The 14,573-nt window shown below is 35.0% G+C and overlaps 1 protein-coding gene across 3 annotated transcripts in view; it reads left to right on the forward strand.

Annotated features, from left to right (window-relative positions):
* The window catches only part of LOC132724913 (hillarin-like), a 48,790-nt gene extending 40,927 nt beyond the window's left edge, over positions 1–7,863 (forward strand). For all 3 annotated transcript variants that reach the window (XM_060709901.1, XM_060709899.1, XM_060709900.1), the window contains exons 9-10: positions 724–867; positions 5,123–7,863. In XM_060709901.1, the coding sequence (XP_060565884.1) occupies positions 724–867; positions 5,123–6,482 (1,504 nt within the window). In that variant the 3' untranslated portion in view covers positions 6,483–7,863. The remainder of the gene's footprint in view (positions 1–723; positions 868–5,122) is intronic.
* The last annotated feature ends 6,710 nt before the right edge of the window (positions 7,864–14,573 follow it).

A 14,573-nucleotide genomic window follows, 5' to 3' on the forward strand; every position in this document is an offset into this window, starting at 1 on the left:
AATTGGGATCCTCTTAACTTAAAAAAATCTGAATTATCCAGAATCGTTTTTTTTTTCTCGTTTTTTTATGTTTTTTTTTTCAAGCACTGAGAATAGTCGAGCGCGCTGTCCTACAACAGCTCTTGGAATTTTTATGATGAACGAAACTTAATTTCGCCGGGAGCAATTAAGAGCATGGTTTTAGAGACTATATTGGGGTCAATGCATAAGATTTAACTACGATTTAGTGGCTCAATATCACGAAGTCGTTCCCCCGAAATAGTATCTCGTTGGAACGAGATAATAAAAGTCAAATGTAAAGAAGAGTTGTGCATGACACATCTCTGCTACCGCGTAAAAGTAGCATTTTTTATGTAGTTTTTATGAAATTTTAGAAAGGGATAAAACTATATTAAAACTATGTTAAAAGTATGTTAGTTTTTGTTTTGTCAAAAGAGATCGTTCCATTTTTCAAATTCTTCCGTACATTTAATTTATTTAATCGAAACAAAATTTTATGAAATAATGCCTCGTTAAGTCAGCGTATTACACTTGCGAGGTGTAAAGATTCAAAACGTAATTCTAATCACTAAGTAGGTTAGTGTTTTTTAAGTCACCATTAATTATATCCGTCAAGTTTAGAGCCAGGCCAAGCTTTCAACAGGTTAAGGGTTTAAAAAATGCAAGAAGTCATACTGAGAAAATAAATAGAAACTATAAATGTTGCTATAACATTTATTTCAGATCACTATTCCGGTGGATTACATGGAAAGATTTGAACCAACTGGACGTTGATGAGTCTGTGAACCCTGAGTCCCCTCTCGGTCTGTTGAGAGGTATAAAGTACGGCACAGAGAGCTACCATGACCTTTTCAAGAGACTTTGCAGGTTTGAAAAATTGAAAAGTTGCCCTACTTTTTCATTCAATGAGATAGCTGTGGTTCGATGAATTAAAAGGATCTATTTCATTTACATGTATGTGTCTCAATTTAAAAAAACGGCAGATAAAATGTGCGCAGAAAAATCTGTGTACTCTATAAATTACGAATGAAATAGTCCTATTCTTACACATGCATTACAAATTATTCGAGCTTAGACATCATATATATATTATATTATACTAGTATAAAAAGCATATAGTGTTTCCCTGTTCCGTCATTCTGTCATCATCAGTTTCCATTTATTGTCTTGTTAACAGTTGCACACACTCAACTCAAAGATATGATAAGAAAATACAGGTCAAGTTCAAATTTGGTCATTGTCCGATGATTTTTGAGCGAGTTATGCCCCTTGATGGAATTTTTAGTTTCCCAACAGTTGTACACATTCAACTCAAATTTGAAATATGGAATGCATAGGTCAAGTTCGAATTTGGTCATGGTTCGATGATTTTTAGCAGAGTTATGCCCCATTTACTTTGAAAAAAGAAAGAAATTTTCAGTTTCCATTCATTATCTCCCCAACATTTGTACACATTCAACTCAAATTTAACTATTGATCATTTTAGCACGACTATACGAAGTATATGGAGAGCTGTCCTACTCGCCCCGGCGTCGGCGTCCGCGTCTAGATTTCAGATAAAAGTTTTGGTGCAGTAAAATATTTTTCACTATAACTTTGTCACAGTGATTGATACCAGTAAAAGGAAGTGCAGTGTCCAATAACCATAATTCTTCCTTGCTTTATTTTTAGCTCGACTATTCGATAAGAATAAGTAGAGCTATTGCAGTCACCCGAGCGTCGGCGTCGGCGTCAGTGTCTGCGTCGGCGTAACCACTTATGTTAAAGTATTTGTAATAGTTCAAATATTTTCAAAGTCCATTGACATATGGCTTTGAAACTTTGCACACTTGTTCACCATCATGACCCCAACCTGTAGACAGGAGGAGGTAACTCTATCAAGCATTTTGACAGAATTATGCCCCTTTTTCGACTTAGAATTTATGTTGAAGTTTTTGTAATACCTTAAATATTTTCCAAGTCCATTGACATATGCCTTTGAAACTTTGCACACTTGTTCACCATCATGACCCCAACTTGTAGACAGGAGGAGGTAACTCTATCAAGCATTTTGACAGAATTATGCCCCTTTTTTGACTTAGAATTTATGTTAAAGTTTTTGTAATACCTCAAATATTTTCAAAGTTCATTGACATATGGCTTTGAAACTTTGCACACTTGTTCACCATCATTACCCCAACCTGTAAACAGGAGGAGGTAACTGTATCAAGCAATTTTTTTTTACTATCAAGCACTAAGAATAGTCGAGCGTTGCTGTCCTACCGACAGCTCTTGTTTAATTATCTCCCTTTAAGAATGATAAATATTGCATATTGTCCGGAATATATGCGATATCTCATTTAAACTCCACAAAGTTGTAGAAAGGAAGTGCATTGTCAAAGAATAATAACCCTACATTACTTAGTTTTGTAAGTATCTCCTTTTGAAATATTTAAAAATGCTTGTCCCAACGTATCAATGGAAATTCATTAGAATTTCACACACTTCTAAAGGCTAGAAAAATGAGCACAGTGCAAAAGAACAATATTTCTATAATGACCAGGAAGTGAGGTAAAGTGAAGGGTCTATGTCCGGCGTGCGCCATTTGCGCTTCATGCGTCGTCAGCATTGAGGTTGTTAACACTCTAGCAGTCACAGTTTTGGTTTGATCATAATACAAATTCCCCACAATATTTGTTTTAATGAAATACGGGTCAAGTTTGAATATGGGTCATCTCGGGTCAAAAAGTAGGTCACAGGAGCTAAAAATAGAAAAATATTGTTAATACTCTAGTGGCTACTGTTTTTTCCAAATATCCCGGAGTTTCCTTTGATGATTTCTAAGTCAAGTTTGAATACCTGGGGCCAAAAACTAGGTCACACATCCCAAACATGGAAAAACATTGTAAGCACTCTAGGGGCTTCCGTTCCAGTCCAAATATCCTGGAAACTTAGCAGAAAGGTTGTTTTAATGATTTCTAAGTCATGTTCGAATATGGGTCACATTGGGTCAAAAACTAGGTCTCACAGCCCCAATATGGAAAAACCTTGTTCACACTAAAGAGGCTATTTTATGCTCCCCACAGGGAGAGCATATAGTCACCACCTTGTCCGTCTGTTCATCGTCCGTCTGTCCGTCCGTTGTGGTTGTCCGGAGCATAACTTGAAAACCCTTGGACCTAATTTGTTGAAACTGCGCTTTAAGGCGGAGTGCAGTGCAAGAGAACCACCAGTCGCATATTTAACTGTAAATGAAATATGCAAATAGTTCCTAGATTAATTTGCTGGTTTAATATACATGCATGTACAGCATATTTCTTTCTTTCTTTCTCTGCATATTTATGTCATGCTGTTAACTTGAATATCCGTGAAGTTCCGAAATATTTTAGATAAAACTAACAACTATTTGATGATGTCATTGAATTATTTAATTACAAATCATTTGAACGATAAACCGTGCATTTATTTACTACAACGCAAGAAAATGTTTATTAATCCTTCCGCGTAGCGGGAATGGGATTATAGGAATGGTCTCCTTCTGTCTGTCAGTCAGTCCGTCCGTCCGTTTGTCAGTCTGTCTGTCCGTCCTTAACACTTTCGTGTCCGTTCTATAACTTTTAAACCGCTGAATTTTTCTAAAAAACTTGACCCAAATGACCACCATTATGAGACGATGTGCAGAGCGCAATAATTGGGTTGCTACCCCCAAGGTCAAGGTCACACTTGAAGGTCAAGTGTTAAAAAGTCTACATTTCATTCCGCTCCATTACTTTTAAACCGCTGATTGAAAAAAAAACTTGGCACAAGTGATCACCATTATGAGATGATGTGCAGAGCCCAATAATTAGGTTGGTACCCCCAAGGTCAAGGTCACACTTGAAGTTCAAGTGTTAAAAGTGTACATTTCGTGTCAGCTCCACTTTTAAACCGCTGATATTTTTCCGAAACAAGTTGGCACACGTGATCACCATTCCGAGACGATGTGCAGAGCCTAATAATTGGGTTGCTACCCCTAAGGTTAGAATCACACTTGTCCGCTCCATAACTTTTAAACTACTGAAATATTTTTAAAATTACTTGGCACAAGTGATCACCATTATGAGACGATGTGCAGAGCGCAATAATAAGGTTGCTACCAAGGTCAAGTTCACATTTAAAGGTCAATTGTTTAACGTGTACATGTTGTGTCTACTCTATAACTTTTAAACTGCTAAAAAATGATATACATGTAACTTAGCACACTCCATAACTTTTTGACTTTATGGAAGATTTTAAATAACTTGACACACATAATTACTATTAAGGTCATGGTTTGTTAAAGGAGTATACATTCATGTCCGCTGCGGAGGGATATTTAGCTGTCCTTCAGACTGCCTTGTTTTCATTATAACATGCTAATGACAAAGAGAAATGATAAAAATAATAATAATATGTTGAACTACGTTGAGTAATTTTCCTGACGGCATTTGGTTAATTATTGACGTCTGATGTGACGTCATAATTATGACGTGTAAGCATTCATTTGTATGCCGTGCATTTATCGTGTATAAGTGCACTCGACTTATGTGTGCTTCATATGAGAAAAATGTTAGTGTTTTAGAATTATTGGTGAAGCATCCGAGAAGCGGCAAACATTTTATCTGTCGTTTGGTAAAAGCACATGCGCGAAATGGAAGATTTTTTCTTATCATATAGATCTACCATTTAATATTTTTATTTTTTCTTGAAGGCTTTTTCTGGAAATAAATGCTTTTAAGCCAGTACAAACCATATCATTGAATGAAAAAATAGGGCAACATATAAGATATCGTTATACAAAAGGCGGATAGTATAGCTGATTTTATCATCATCCCGAGAGCGGATAAGTAAATTGTCATCTTCTTAAAATATTCATGAATTCTATAACTTTACCATCGATATAGTTATTGTTTAATATTCCACATCATAAAACTGAGGTGAGTTACAAACTTGAACATACATACATGTATGGTTTATTCTATCGCATATAAAATGTTTTCTTTTAATTGTAAATCTAAGATCAACAAATGCATAATTTTTTATTACAGTACATTTAAATTGTGAAATTATGATATTGAAATGTATTTTTGATGGACATCACATATAATTTATGGATTTGTTTCAGTTATGCTGGTTTATACTGCGAGGTGATTCAGGGTTATTCTAAAGGGGCCGGTTATAGACCAGGCATGCGCATTGAGGGCGACAAGTTCCGAAACTCATGGACTGCAGTCTATATCACAGGGTCATGGTGCTTTATAAACTGTAACTGGGGCGCGAGGCATGTTAAAGGTCATCAGGTTAAAAGAGAAGGTCAAGCTGAAGACATGCAAAAGTTTTTCTATAAATGTGATGAATTTTATTTTGTAACGGATCCGGAGGATCATATCTATCAACATTATCCGAATGATCCAAAATGGCAGCTTCTAGAATGTCCCATAACGCTAACAGAGTTTATTACACTTCCGGTTGTGAAATCGCCATTTTTCAACTATGGATTACGGTTCTCTGTTCATTATGATTGTATACAATATACACAAAATGGTATTGTAGTTTTACAGTTAAAGATTCCAAATCTTCTTGGGTTTGGCTACACCTTTGAAGCAAAAGATAAAACGATCAATTCTTCCCGTCTTGAAGGGCGCGTGATGCTGAGGATTGTGGGTCATAATGCAATATTTACTGTGGCGCCACCTAAGTCTGGTAGATATTTCTTTACGATCTACGCCAAGGATGACTGGAACTCAGAATCTCTTCAGAGTGCATGTGCCTTCAGAATCAAATGTGTTGAAAATAGAGACGCAATCAAAAGTCCTTTCCCGAAAGTACCCTTCTTTGGCCCAACCCCTGCAATGAGTCAGTGTGGGGTTCTGCCTGAAACACATATCGACCCTTTAATTCATTACAGTCATGAAGATTGTTGTTGTACATTTAAGCTTCAGAATAGAGATGTCAAGCTCAGTTATACCTTTAAATACTATGGACCATGGGATAACGAAATCCCCGATATTCAGAGATACGTGTTCATAAAACACAGAGACGAGAACACTGTTACATATCAAATACGATGTCCCTTACAGGGTAAATATGTCCTTTCCATACTTGGTGAAAATAACCCATGTACTGAAGATGGTTCGGTTACATACGATTGTTTATTTCGATACTTAATACAATGCAGGCAACCAGGCAAAGACAAACGCCCTCTTCCGAGAGCATGTCACAGATGGCTTCATGGTACATTGCTGGAACCCAACTGTGGTGACATTCCGGTTGATAGACAAGTGACATTCCGTGTGAGGGCGCCCCTTGCCATTGACGTCGCTTTGTTAATTGGTGACGTCTGGTTTCATTTTAAGGACATTAACGATGGCATTTGGGAGGGTTCTGTGACGACAGGAAAAACTGCATGTAAGGCGAAACTCTACGCAAAATTGGATAAAGAGAGGTCAAGATTTTCACCTCTTATTGAGTTTCAGGTGAAATAAAAATATAATAAAGAAGATGAACTTTGTGAGTAACACATCGATGAGAGAATCGTCGCCAAATTAAGTTTTTGAAAACTCATAACTTTTTAACCAGGTTTTCCGAAGGAAAAAACTGGCTATTAGATTGAGGTATGTCGGCGGGCGGCCGGATTGGGGGGGGGCGAAAACAATTTTTTCTGTGCGCAAATCCTCATACATTTCTTAAGGGATTTTGACCAAACTTTCACATCAAGTGCCTATTGTTAGGTTATGAAAATACCTTGCTTATCAAAGTTATGAAAATACCTTGCTAATGGTTGTTTTTGGACCTCCTGGGTCATGGTCAACGTTACTGTAACTTAAAATAGAAAATCATTTTCCGGTTAATAACTTGAGTTTGGAATGATATATTTCAATGAAACTTTGTGTATATAAAACTGATGTACATTTATTGCTTGTGGTTGCTTTTAAATCCCCAAGGGCCAAAGTCACTGTTACTAAAGATAGCAAATCAGTTTCCGATCAATATTTAGAGTTTGGAGTGACATATTTGTAATTTCAGTAAAACTTATGTATAAAAAGTTTATGTGAAGATTTCGCTTGGGATTGCTTTTGGGTTTATTAGGATCAAGAAAAAGCAACTGTTACTAAAAATAGAAAATTGGTTTCCGATCTACTACTAGATTTAGGAAGAGATTTTAGTCAAACTTGTATATTATTCCTACAGTATTTGAACGACTCAATTTGGCTTGCTTTTGAGCTCCATAGGCTCCTTGTTACTGTTTTAATGCATGAAGTTATATTGTAGGTTGCTTCTATGTATATTCCACATAATTATTATGACAACCAAACAATGGTAATAATTAAAAACTTGGTTTCGTGGCATTGCCATGTTTCTTGTTTACACGTGTATTTGGCATTTTCTATAATCAAAATGTATATGCTCAATCAAAAAAGGGACGGAAGGGCTTAATTATGAATATCTACAATCACTTGAATATCAAAGTTAATTAATAAATATAAAGCCAGTATTTTGGTTACATGTATATAGTAAGTTCTGCTGATATAATGTCGCCTTGCTTTTTATCCATTTAGATGGTAAAATGTCGTCATGAAAAAAAAACTATTTCTGAAGATATGATGCCTTTATTCTACAGAAATAAAAAAATAAAATCGTCCACTTCGCGCATGCCTTTTGTGGAGCTCCAAAGGCCTTAAAATCAAAAGTGTGTATATGCGCAATTCATCCTACACAGAAATATTATAGACGTTCATAAACAATACCACGTAAAATGACGATACAGAGAATTAAATTATATTTAATAGCATATTTTTAACAAAAAGGCAAATTATTATTATTCCTTTGTGACCAAGATTATTCCATTAAAAGATATGGAAAAGATTATATGTTTTTAAGAATTCACCCTAGCGCAAGAAGAAAAGAGGTATATTTAATTCTTCTTGACAGCTTCACATCAAAACTTTATAAAGACATCAGAAATTTATATAACATATATAACATATATAATCTCTCTTTCTCGTTCAGTAAAATATGTTGAGACCACGCTTGCTCCTAAATTAATTTTCATTCTGAAATGGTCAAAACATGTACATGTTTCAGTTCACCTGATTTCATTCTATACCGATTTGACTATGTACTTAAAACAGAATTTTTCAAACTCAAATGCAAGAACATTTAATGGTAGCGGAATAACACATTTTTATGAAGCTTAAAATCTGGGTGCATGCTCGCTACATATACTAATAATTAATGATAATATCTTTTAATGGAATAATCTTGGTCACAGAGGAATAATAATCATTTGCCTTTTTGTTAAAAATATGCTATTAAATATAATTTAATTGATAAGATATGTATATAATTTCGATTTAAGCTCGACTGTTTTTACAAGACCTTATAAAAGGTTTAACTTATCTTGAGACCTTAAGCTTTAAATGATCTTAACCGTCAAGGTCAAATTATTGAATTTTGGTTAAATTGTCATAATTTTGTTATTTATGTACGAATTTGATTTAAACTTGGATGCTTCCAAACAAACATATAGAATAATTTGGATGCTACCTTGACCTGATTGCCATGGTCCAATTAATCAAATACCCTTGTTTCTTTCTGTAACAGGCTATAACTTTGCAATTTATGAATGAATTAACTTCATATTAAGATATTATTTTAGGTTAGGACCTACATGTATATCAAACTCAAATTGATCTTGACTCGTGTATGATCTTGACTTTGCAGATCAAATTATTTTATTTTCACTGATTATCGCTATAATTGGCTGTAACTTTGTAATTAATCAATGGATTATTTTCATACTTGGACAAAACAACCTTTTAGACAAGGCATTTTCAAATGTTGAACTGACCTTGACCTTGAGTTTTAAATTGCCTTTACCGTCAAGGTCAAAGTATAGATTTTTTGTTAAATTGTCAATTTTTGAGCTCACCTCACCACGAAGTGGTCAAGGTGAGGTATAGTGATGGGGCTATGTCCGGCGTCGTGCGTTGTGCGTGGTTCGTCGTCAACAATTGGGTTGTTAACAGTCTAGCAGTCACAGTTTTAATTGGATCATCATCAAACTTTGTCAGAATGTTTGTCTCAATAAAATACAGGTCAAGTTCGAAGAAGGATCATCTCGGGTAAAAAAATTAGGTCACAGGAGCTAAAAATAGAAAAATCTTGTTAACACTCTAGTGGCTGCAGTTTTGATCCAAATTTCCTGGAAATAGGTCAGGAAGGTTGTTTTTATGATTTCGAAGTCAAGTATGAATGTGGGTCATCTCTGGTCAAAATCTAGGTCACAGGAGCTAAAAATAGAAAACTCTTGTTAACACTAGTGGCTGCAGTTTTGATCCAAATATTTTGAAAAATTGTCAGGAATGTTGTTTTAATGATTTGTTGGTCAAGTTCGAATATGGGTCATCTCTGGTCAAAAACTAGGTCACAGGAGCTAAAAATTAAAAAAATCTTGTTAACGCTCTAGTAGCTGCAGTTTTGATCCAAACTTCCTGGAAATTGATCAGAAAGGTTGTTTTGATAATTTCTAGATCAAGTTCGAATATGGGTCATCTCCGGTCAAAAACTAAGTCACAGAAGCTAAAAAATAGAAAACTCTTGTTAACACTAGTGGCTGCAGTTTTGATCCAAATATCCTAATTATTGGTCAGGAAGGTTGTTTTGATAATTTCGAAGTCAAGTATGAATATGGGTCATCTCTGGTCAAAAACTAGGTCACAGGAGCTTAAAATTGAAAAATCTTTTTTACACTCTAATGGCTGCCGTTTTGATCCAAATATTTTGGAAAATTGTCAGGAAGGTTGTTTTGATGATTTCTAGTTAAAGTTTGAATATGGGTCATCTCTGGTCAAAAACTAGGTCACAGGAGCTAAAAATAGAAAAATATTGTTAACGATCTAGTGGATGCAGTTTTGATCCAAATTTCCTGAAAATTGATCAGAAAGGTTGTTTTGATGATTCCTAGGTCAAGTTCGAATATTGGTCATCTCCGGTCAAAAAACTATGTCACAGGAGCTAAAAATAGAAAACTCTTATTAACACTAGTGTCTGCAGTTTTGATCCAAATATCCTAGAAATTGATCAGGAAGGTTGTTTTGATGATTTCTAGGTCAATTTGAGTATGGATCACCTTGGGTCAAAAACTAGGACACACTGCCCAAATGTGGAAAAACTTTGTTAATTCACACTTTTGACTCAATTGTCATCAAACTTTCTCAGGATGGTTGTCTAGTTAATTGCTCGGAGAAGTTCAAACATGGGTCATCTCTGATCACAGGGGCTAAAAATAGAAAAATCTTGTTAACACTTTTGTAGCTGCAGTTTTTATCCAAGTGTCCCGGAAATAAGTCAGGATAGTTGTTTTTATAATTTCTAGTTCAAGTTTTAATATGGGTCGTCTCCAATTAAAAACTAGGTCACATGAGCTTTAAATAAAAAAATCTTGTTAACACTCTAGTGGCTGCAGTTTTGATCCAAATATTTTTGAAAATTTTCAGGAAAGTTTTTTTGATGATTTCTAGGTCAAGTTCGAATATGGGTTGTCTCCGGTCAAAAACTAGGTCACAGTGACTAAAAATAGAAAAGTCTTGTTCACACTAGTGGCTGCAGTTTTAATCCAAATATCCTGGAAATTGGTTAGGAAGGTTGTTTTGCGGATTTCTAGGTCAAATTTTAATATGGGTCATCTCCGGTTAAAAACTAGGTCACAGGAGTTAAAAGTAGAAAAATCTTGTTGCAGTCCTGATCCCAGTATCCTGAAAATTAGTCAGGAATGTTGTTTTTTTTTATGAGTTCTCGGTCAACTTCGAATATGGGTCGTCGCTGAAAAACTAGGTCGCAGGAGCTAAAAATAGAAAAATCTTGTTGGGGTCACAAGGTCAATGTCACAGGGGCCTTAAATGTCAAAATGGTTTCTGCTGATTATCATAAAAAGTATTGATCACAAATTCGTCATATTTCACATAATGATTGGTCACAACTATTGGATAACCCCTATTGATTTTAGGGTCACTAGGTCAAAGGTCAAGGTCACATGGTCTTAAATGTCTGAATGGTTTCCACTGATTATCTTGAAAAGTTTTCATCACAATGTCTTCAAATTTCACATATTTGGTCATAACTTGTGGATGACCCTTATTGATTTGGGGTTACTAGGTCAAAGGTCAAGGTCACAGGGGCCTTAAATGTCTAAATGGTTTCTGCTGATTATCTTGAACTGTATTGATCACAAAGTCGTCATATTTAACATATTGATTGGTCATTACTAGTAGATGACCCCTATTGATTTTGGGGTCACTAGATCAAAGGTCACAGGGGCCTGAAATGTCAGAATGGTTTCAGCTCATTGTCTTGGTTACAATTCATCACAAAGTCTTCATATTTCACATATTGATTAGTCATAACTAATTGATAACCCCTATTGATTTTGGGGTCACCGAGTCAAAGGTCAAGATCACAGGGTCTTTGAATGGTAGAGGATTTCAGCTCATCATCGTGAAAGATAATTATCACAAGGTCTTCATATTTCACATTGTGATTGGTCATAACCATCAGATGATCCTTATTGCTTTTGGGGTCACTAGATCACAGGGGCTTATAATGTCAGAATAGTTTCCGCTAATTATCTTGAAAACTATTCATCACAAAGTCTTCATATTTCTAATATTGATTGGTCATAGCTTGCAAGTGATCCCTTTTGATTTTGTGGTCACTATGTCAAAGGTCAAGGTCACAGGGGCCTTAAATGTCTCATTATCTTGAAAACTATTTATCGCAAAGTCTTCATTATTTTTCTTTTTTCCATAATTGAATACTTCAATGTACCCATTTATGGCAAGTTTCTTTAACAATATTACCAATAATGTGAGTCAAGGGCTAGAAAGGGGGGCATATGTGTCGTTCGACATTTCTTGTTATAATTTGCTTTGTGTATTGGTAGCTTTACTTAAAACCCCGGTTGAATGAGATTGGGTGCTTTAAAAGTTTTCCCAGTGGTACACAATTGTTAACATTAACTACCATTTGATTGGTACCACTGGCTTAACGGATATTATCAAACTGGTTGTGTTTTATAAAATACACTTTTGTACCAAAGGTGAGTAAAGGTGAACCATGGCACCCCAGCCGATGATCTTGATCCAGGTTTAGCCATTTTTATTGTACAGTAATTTGTGTGGTTATTAATAGATTTATCCGAAAATAAATTTGTTTATTTGCAAATATGTTCTTTTTTTATTTGTAAATTAGGAAATAGATATCAATTCAACGGTTCAAATTCAAATGCGTAGGAATATAATCACCATGACCGATTGGCATGAGTGGTTAATTACAAAGCATTTGTGCAATAAACCGTGCAAAATTTTACTAAAATGCAAGAACAATTATTATCACACACCCGTGCCGATTTTGCGACTTCGTAAAAATGGTATTGCACGGCCATGCATATATTTTGACGTGACGTCATTAGCGTTATAAAAACATAGTGTAAAGACGCGCTAAATGTTTGCGTTATACTATAGGCGCGTCAATGAAAAATGACTCTTTTTTTCACTTTAAACGGTCTTTATTTTGGGTATGTGATAAAAAGATTATTAAATTCGTGTAAATACATTTCTGAATTTATTGAACTCGTTGAATAAAATTATATTATGCTCGCCAAGGGCTCGCATAATATAATTTTATCCAACTCGAGCAATAAATTCAGTATTGAACTTCGATCATTTAATGTCCTCTATATATCTAAATTATTTTCATTCTAACACGATGCTAATAAAAAAGGTTATTTTATACTTATAAATGAAAAATTGAGAAATATTGATGAAATAAAATGCGTATTTTTTATTCTCCGTATTTTCACTGAAAAAAATATTTTTCACTGCAGTGAAACATATTTTTAGTACGAGTGCTAGTTCAATACTGAATTTATTGCACGAGTTGAATGAAATTATATTATGCAAACCTCTGGCGAGCATAATATTATTTTATTCAACGGGTTCAATTAATTCAGTAATGAACTTAAACGAATTTAATATTCAATGGATCACATACCCAAGAGAAAGACCGTTTTAAGTGAAAAAAGAGTCATTTTTCATTGACGCGCCTATAGTAAAACGCTAACATTTAACGCGTATTTACGCTTTGTTTGTATAACGCTAATGGCGTCACATCAACATTTATTACCCTTCCAGATTTTTTCCGCCTTTTTGATTGGATATTGATCACCCGAAAGAAATTGATATAACCGAGCCAGACGGGTAATATACACACTAAATTTCCCCGTTTGGTACCCAACGTTGTAAACAACATGCGCGGAGATGATGCGCGTACGGTTCGATTTTACGCGGTGTAAATTCCGATTTAAAAGCACTTTTTAACTGTCAAATGATAAATATTTACCAAAGTAGAGTTATGATAATATAACCATCAGTATCGAAAACAAATATGACCTTGTGAAAGCTTGATATTAATTACAAAAAAGTGCGTTCAATAGACTACCCCTTTTCTCTTGTTTACTTTTGTAAGGTACGGGAAAAATACGTCATGTATTTATGTGACGTCATGTTGTGACGAAGAGGTATCCTAAAGGGAATCTTATTTCGACGTTTCATTTGAAACAGCAATGATTATTTAAAAAATCGTCTAAACTCGGCAGGGGAAGGGTAATAAAATTATTATTTTGGTTTTGGAGTGATATATGTGGATATATTACCTGCCAAGATAAAATATCACCCTCGCCTAACGGCTCGGGTGATATAAAATCTTAACAGGTAATATATCCACATATATCACTCCAAAACCAAAATAACATATAATATACAAGGCCGTGCAATACCATTTTAAGGAGTCGCAAAATCGGCACGGGTGTGTGATAAAAATGCATAAAAACATTCACATGCATCAACTTTACACTTCGGGATTCAAGCTTTGTTGCAAAATGTTGTTGTTTTTTTTTTTTACATTTTCTTCAACTGTAACCTCCGTATACAAATAATGGACTGTGCAACAGTCTGTAGTTTACCGAGATTTAATATCGTGTAAACCAAAATTAAAGCATATGTAAGCTCCTTTCATCTATTTAAATAGCAAAGATAAGTGCGCTGTCTCCACCTAAAGGGGAACTGTTTCACATGGAACAAAACGCATTGGTGTTACATTGGATTGTAATAAAACATCTGAATTTTTCAATCTATCCGTTTGTTTACTTTTAGAAACTAGCAAATTTATGAACAAGTTTGTTTTGAAGAAATCTAAATGTAGATTTATATCTTCTTGTGACAATCCGAAAGCACTGGATTAGATATTTGGCACGAAACATTCTCTATTAGTTGTCTACCAAATTTTTTCAAATAAATGCCCTAGGATCAAAAGTTGCCCCGCCCCTAGGCGTCATTGATTCTAGTAACTCATGGCCACGACATAGTATCTCGTGCGCACCACTTAATTATCTCGTGTGCACGACTTAGTAAATCGTGGCAACGGCAAAGTATCTCGTGCGCACGAGACAAATAAAAATGAACAATTGTCACCTCTGCTACCGTGGATTACTGAGTACTACGCCACTCGTAAAAATACTG

The sequence above is a fragment of the Ruditapes philippinarum genome, unplaced genomic scaffold (assembly GCF_026571515.1).
Source record: "Ruditapes philippinarum isolate M1 unplaced genomic scaffold, ASM2657151v2 ctg15_1_1_1_1, whole genome shotgun sequence".
NCBI classification, from domain to species: Eukaryota; Metazoa; Mollusca; class Bivalvia; order Venerida; family Veneridae; genus Ruditapes; species Ruditapes philippinarum.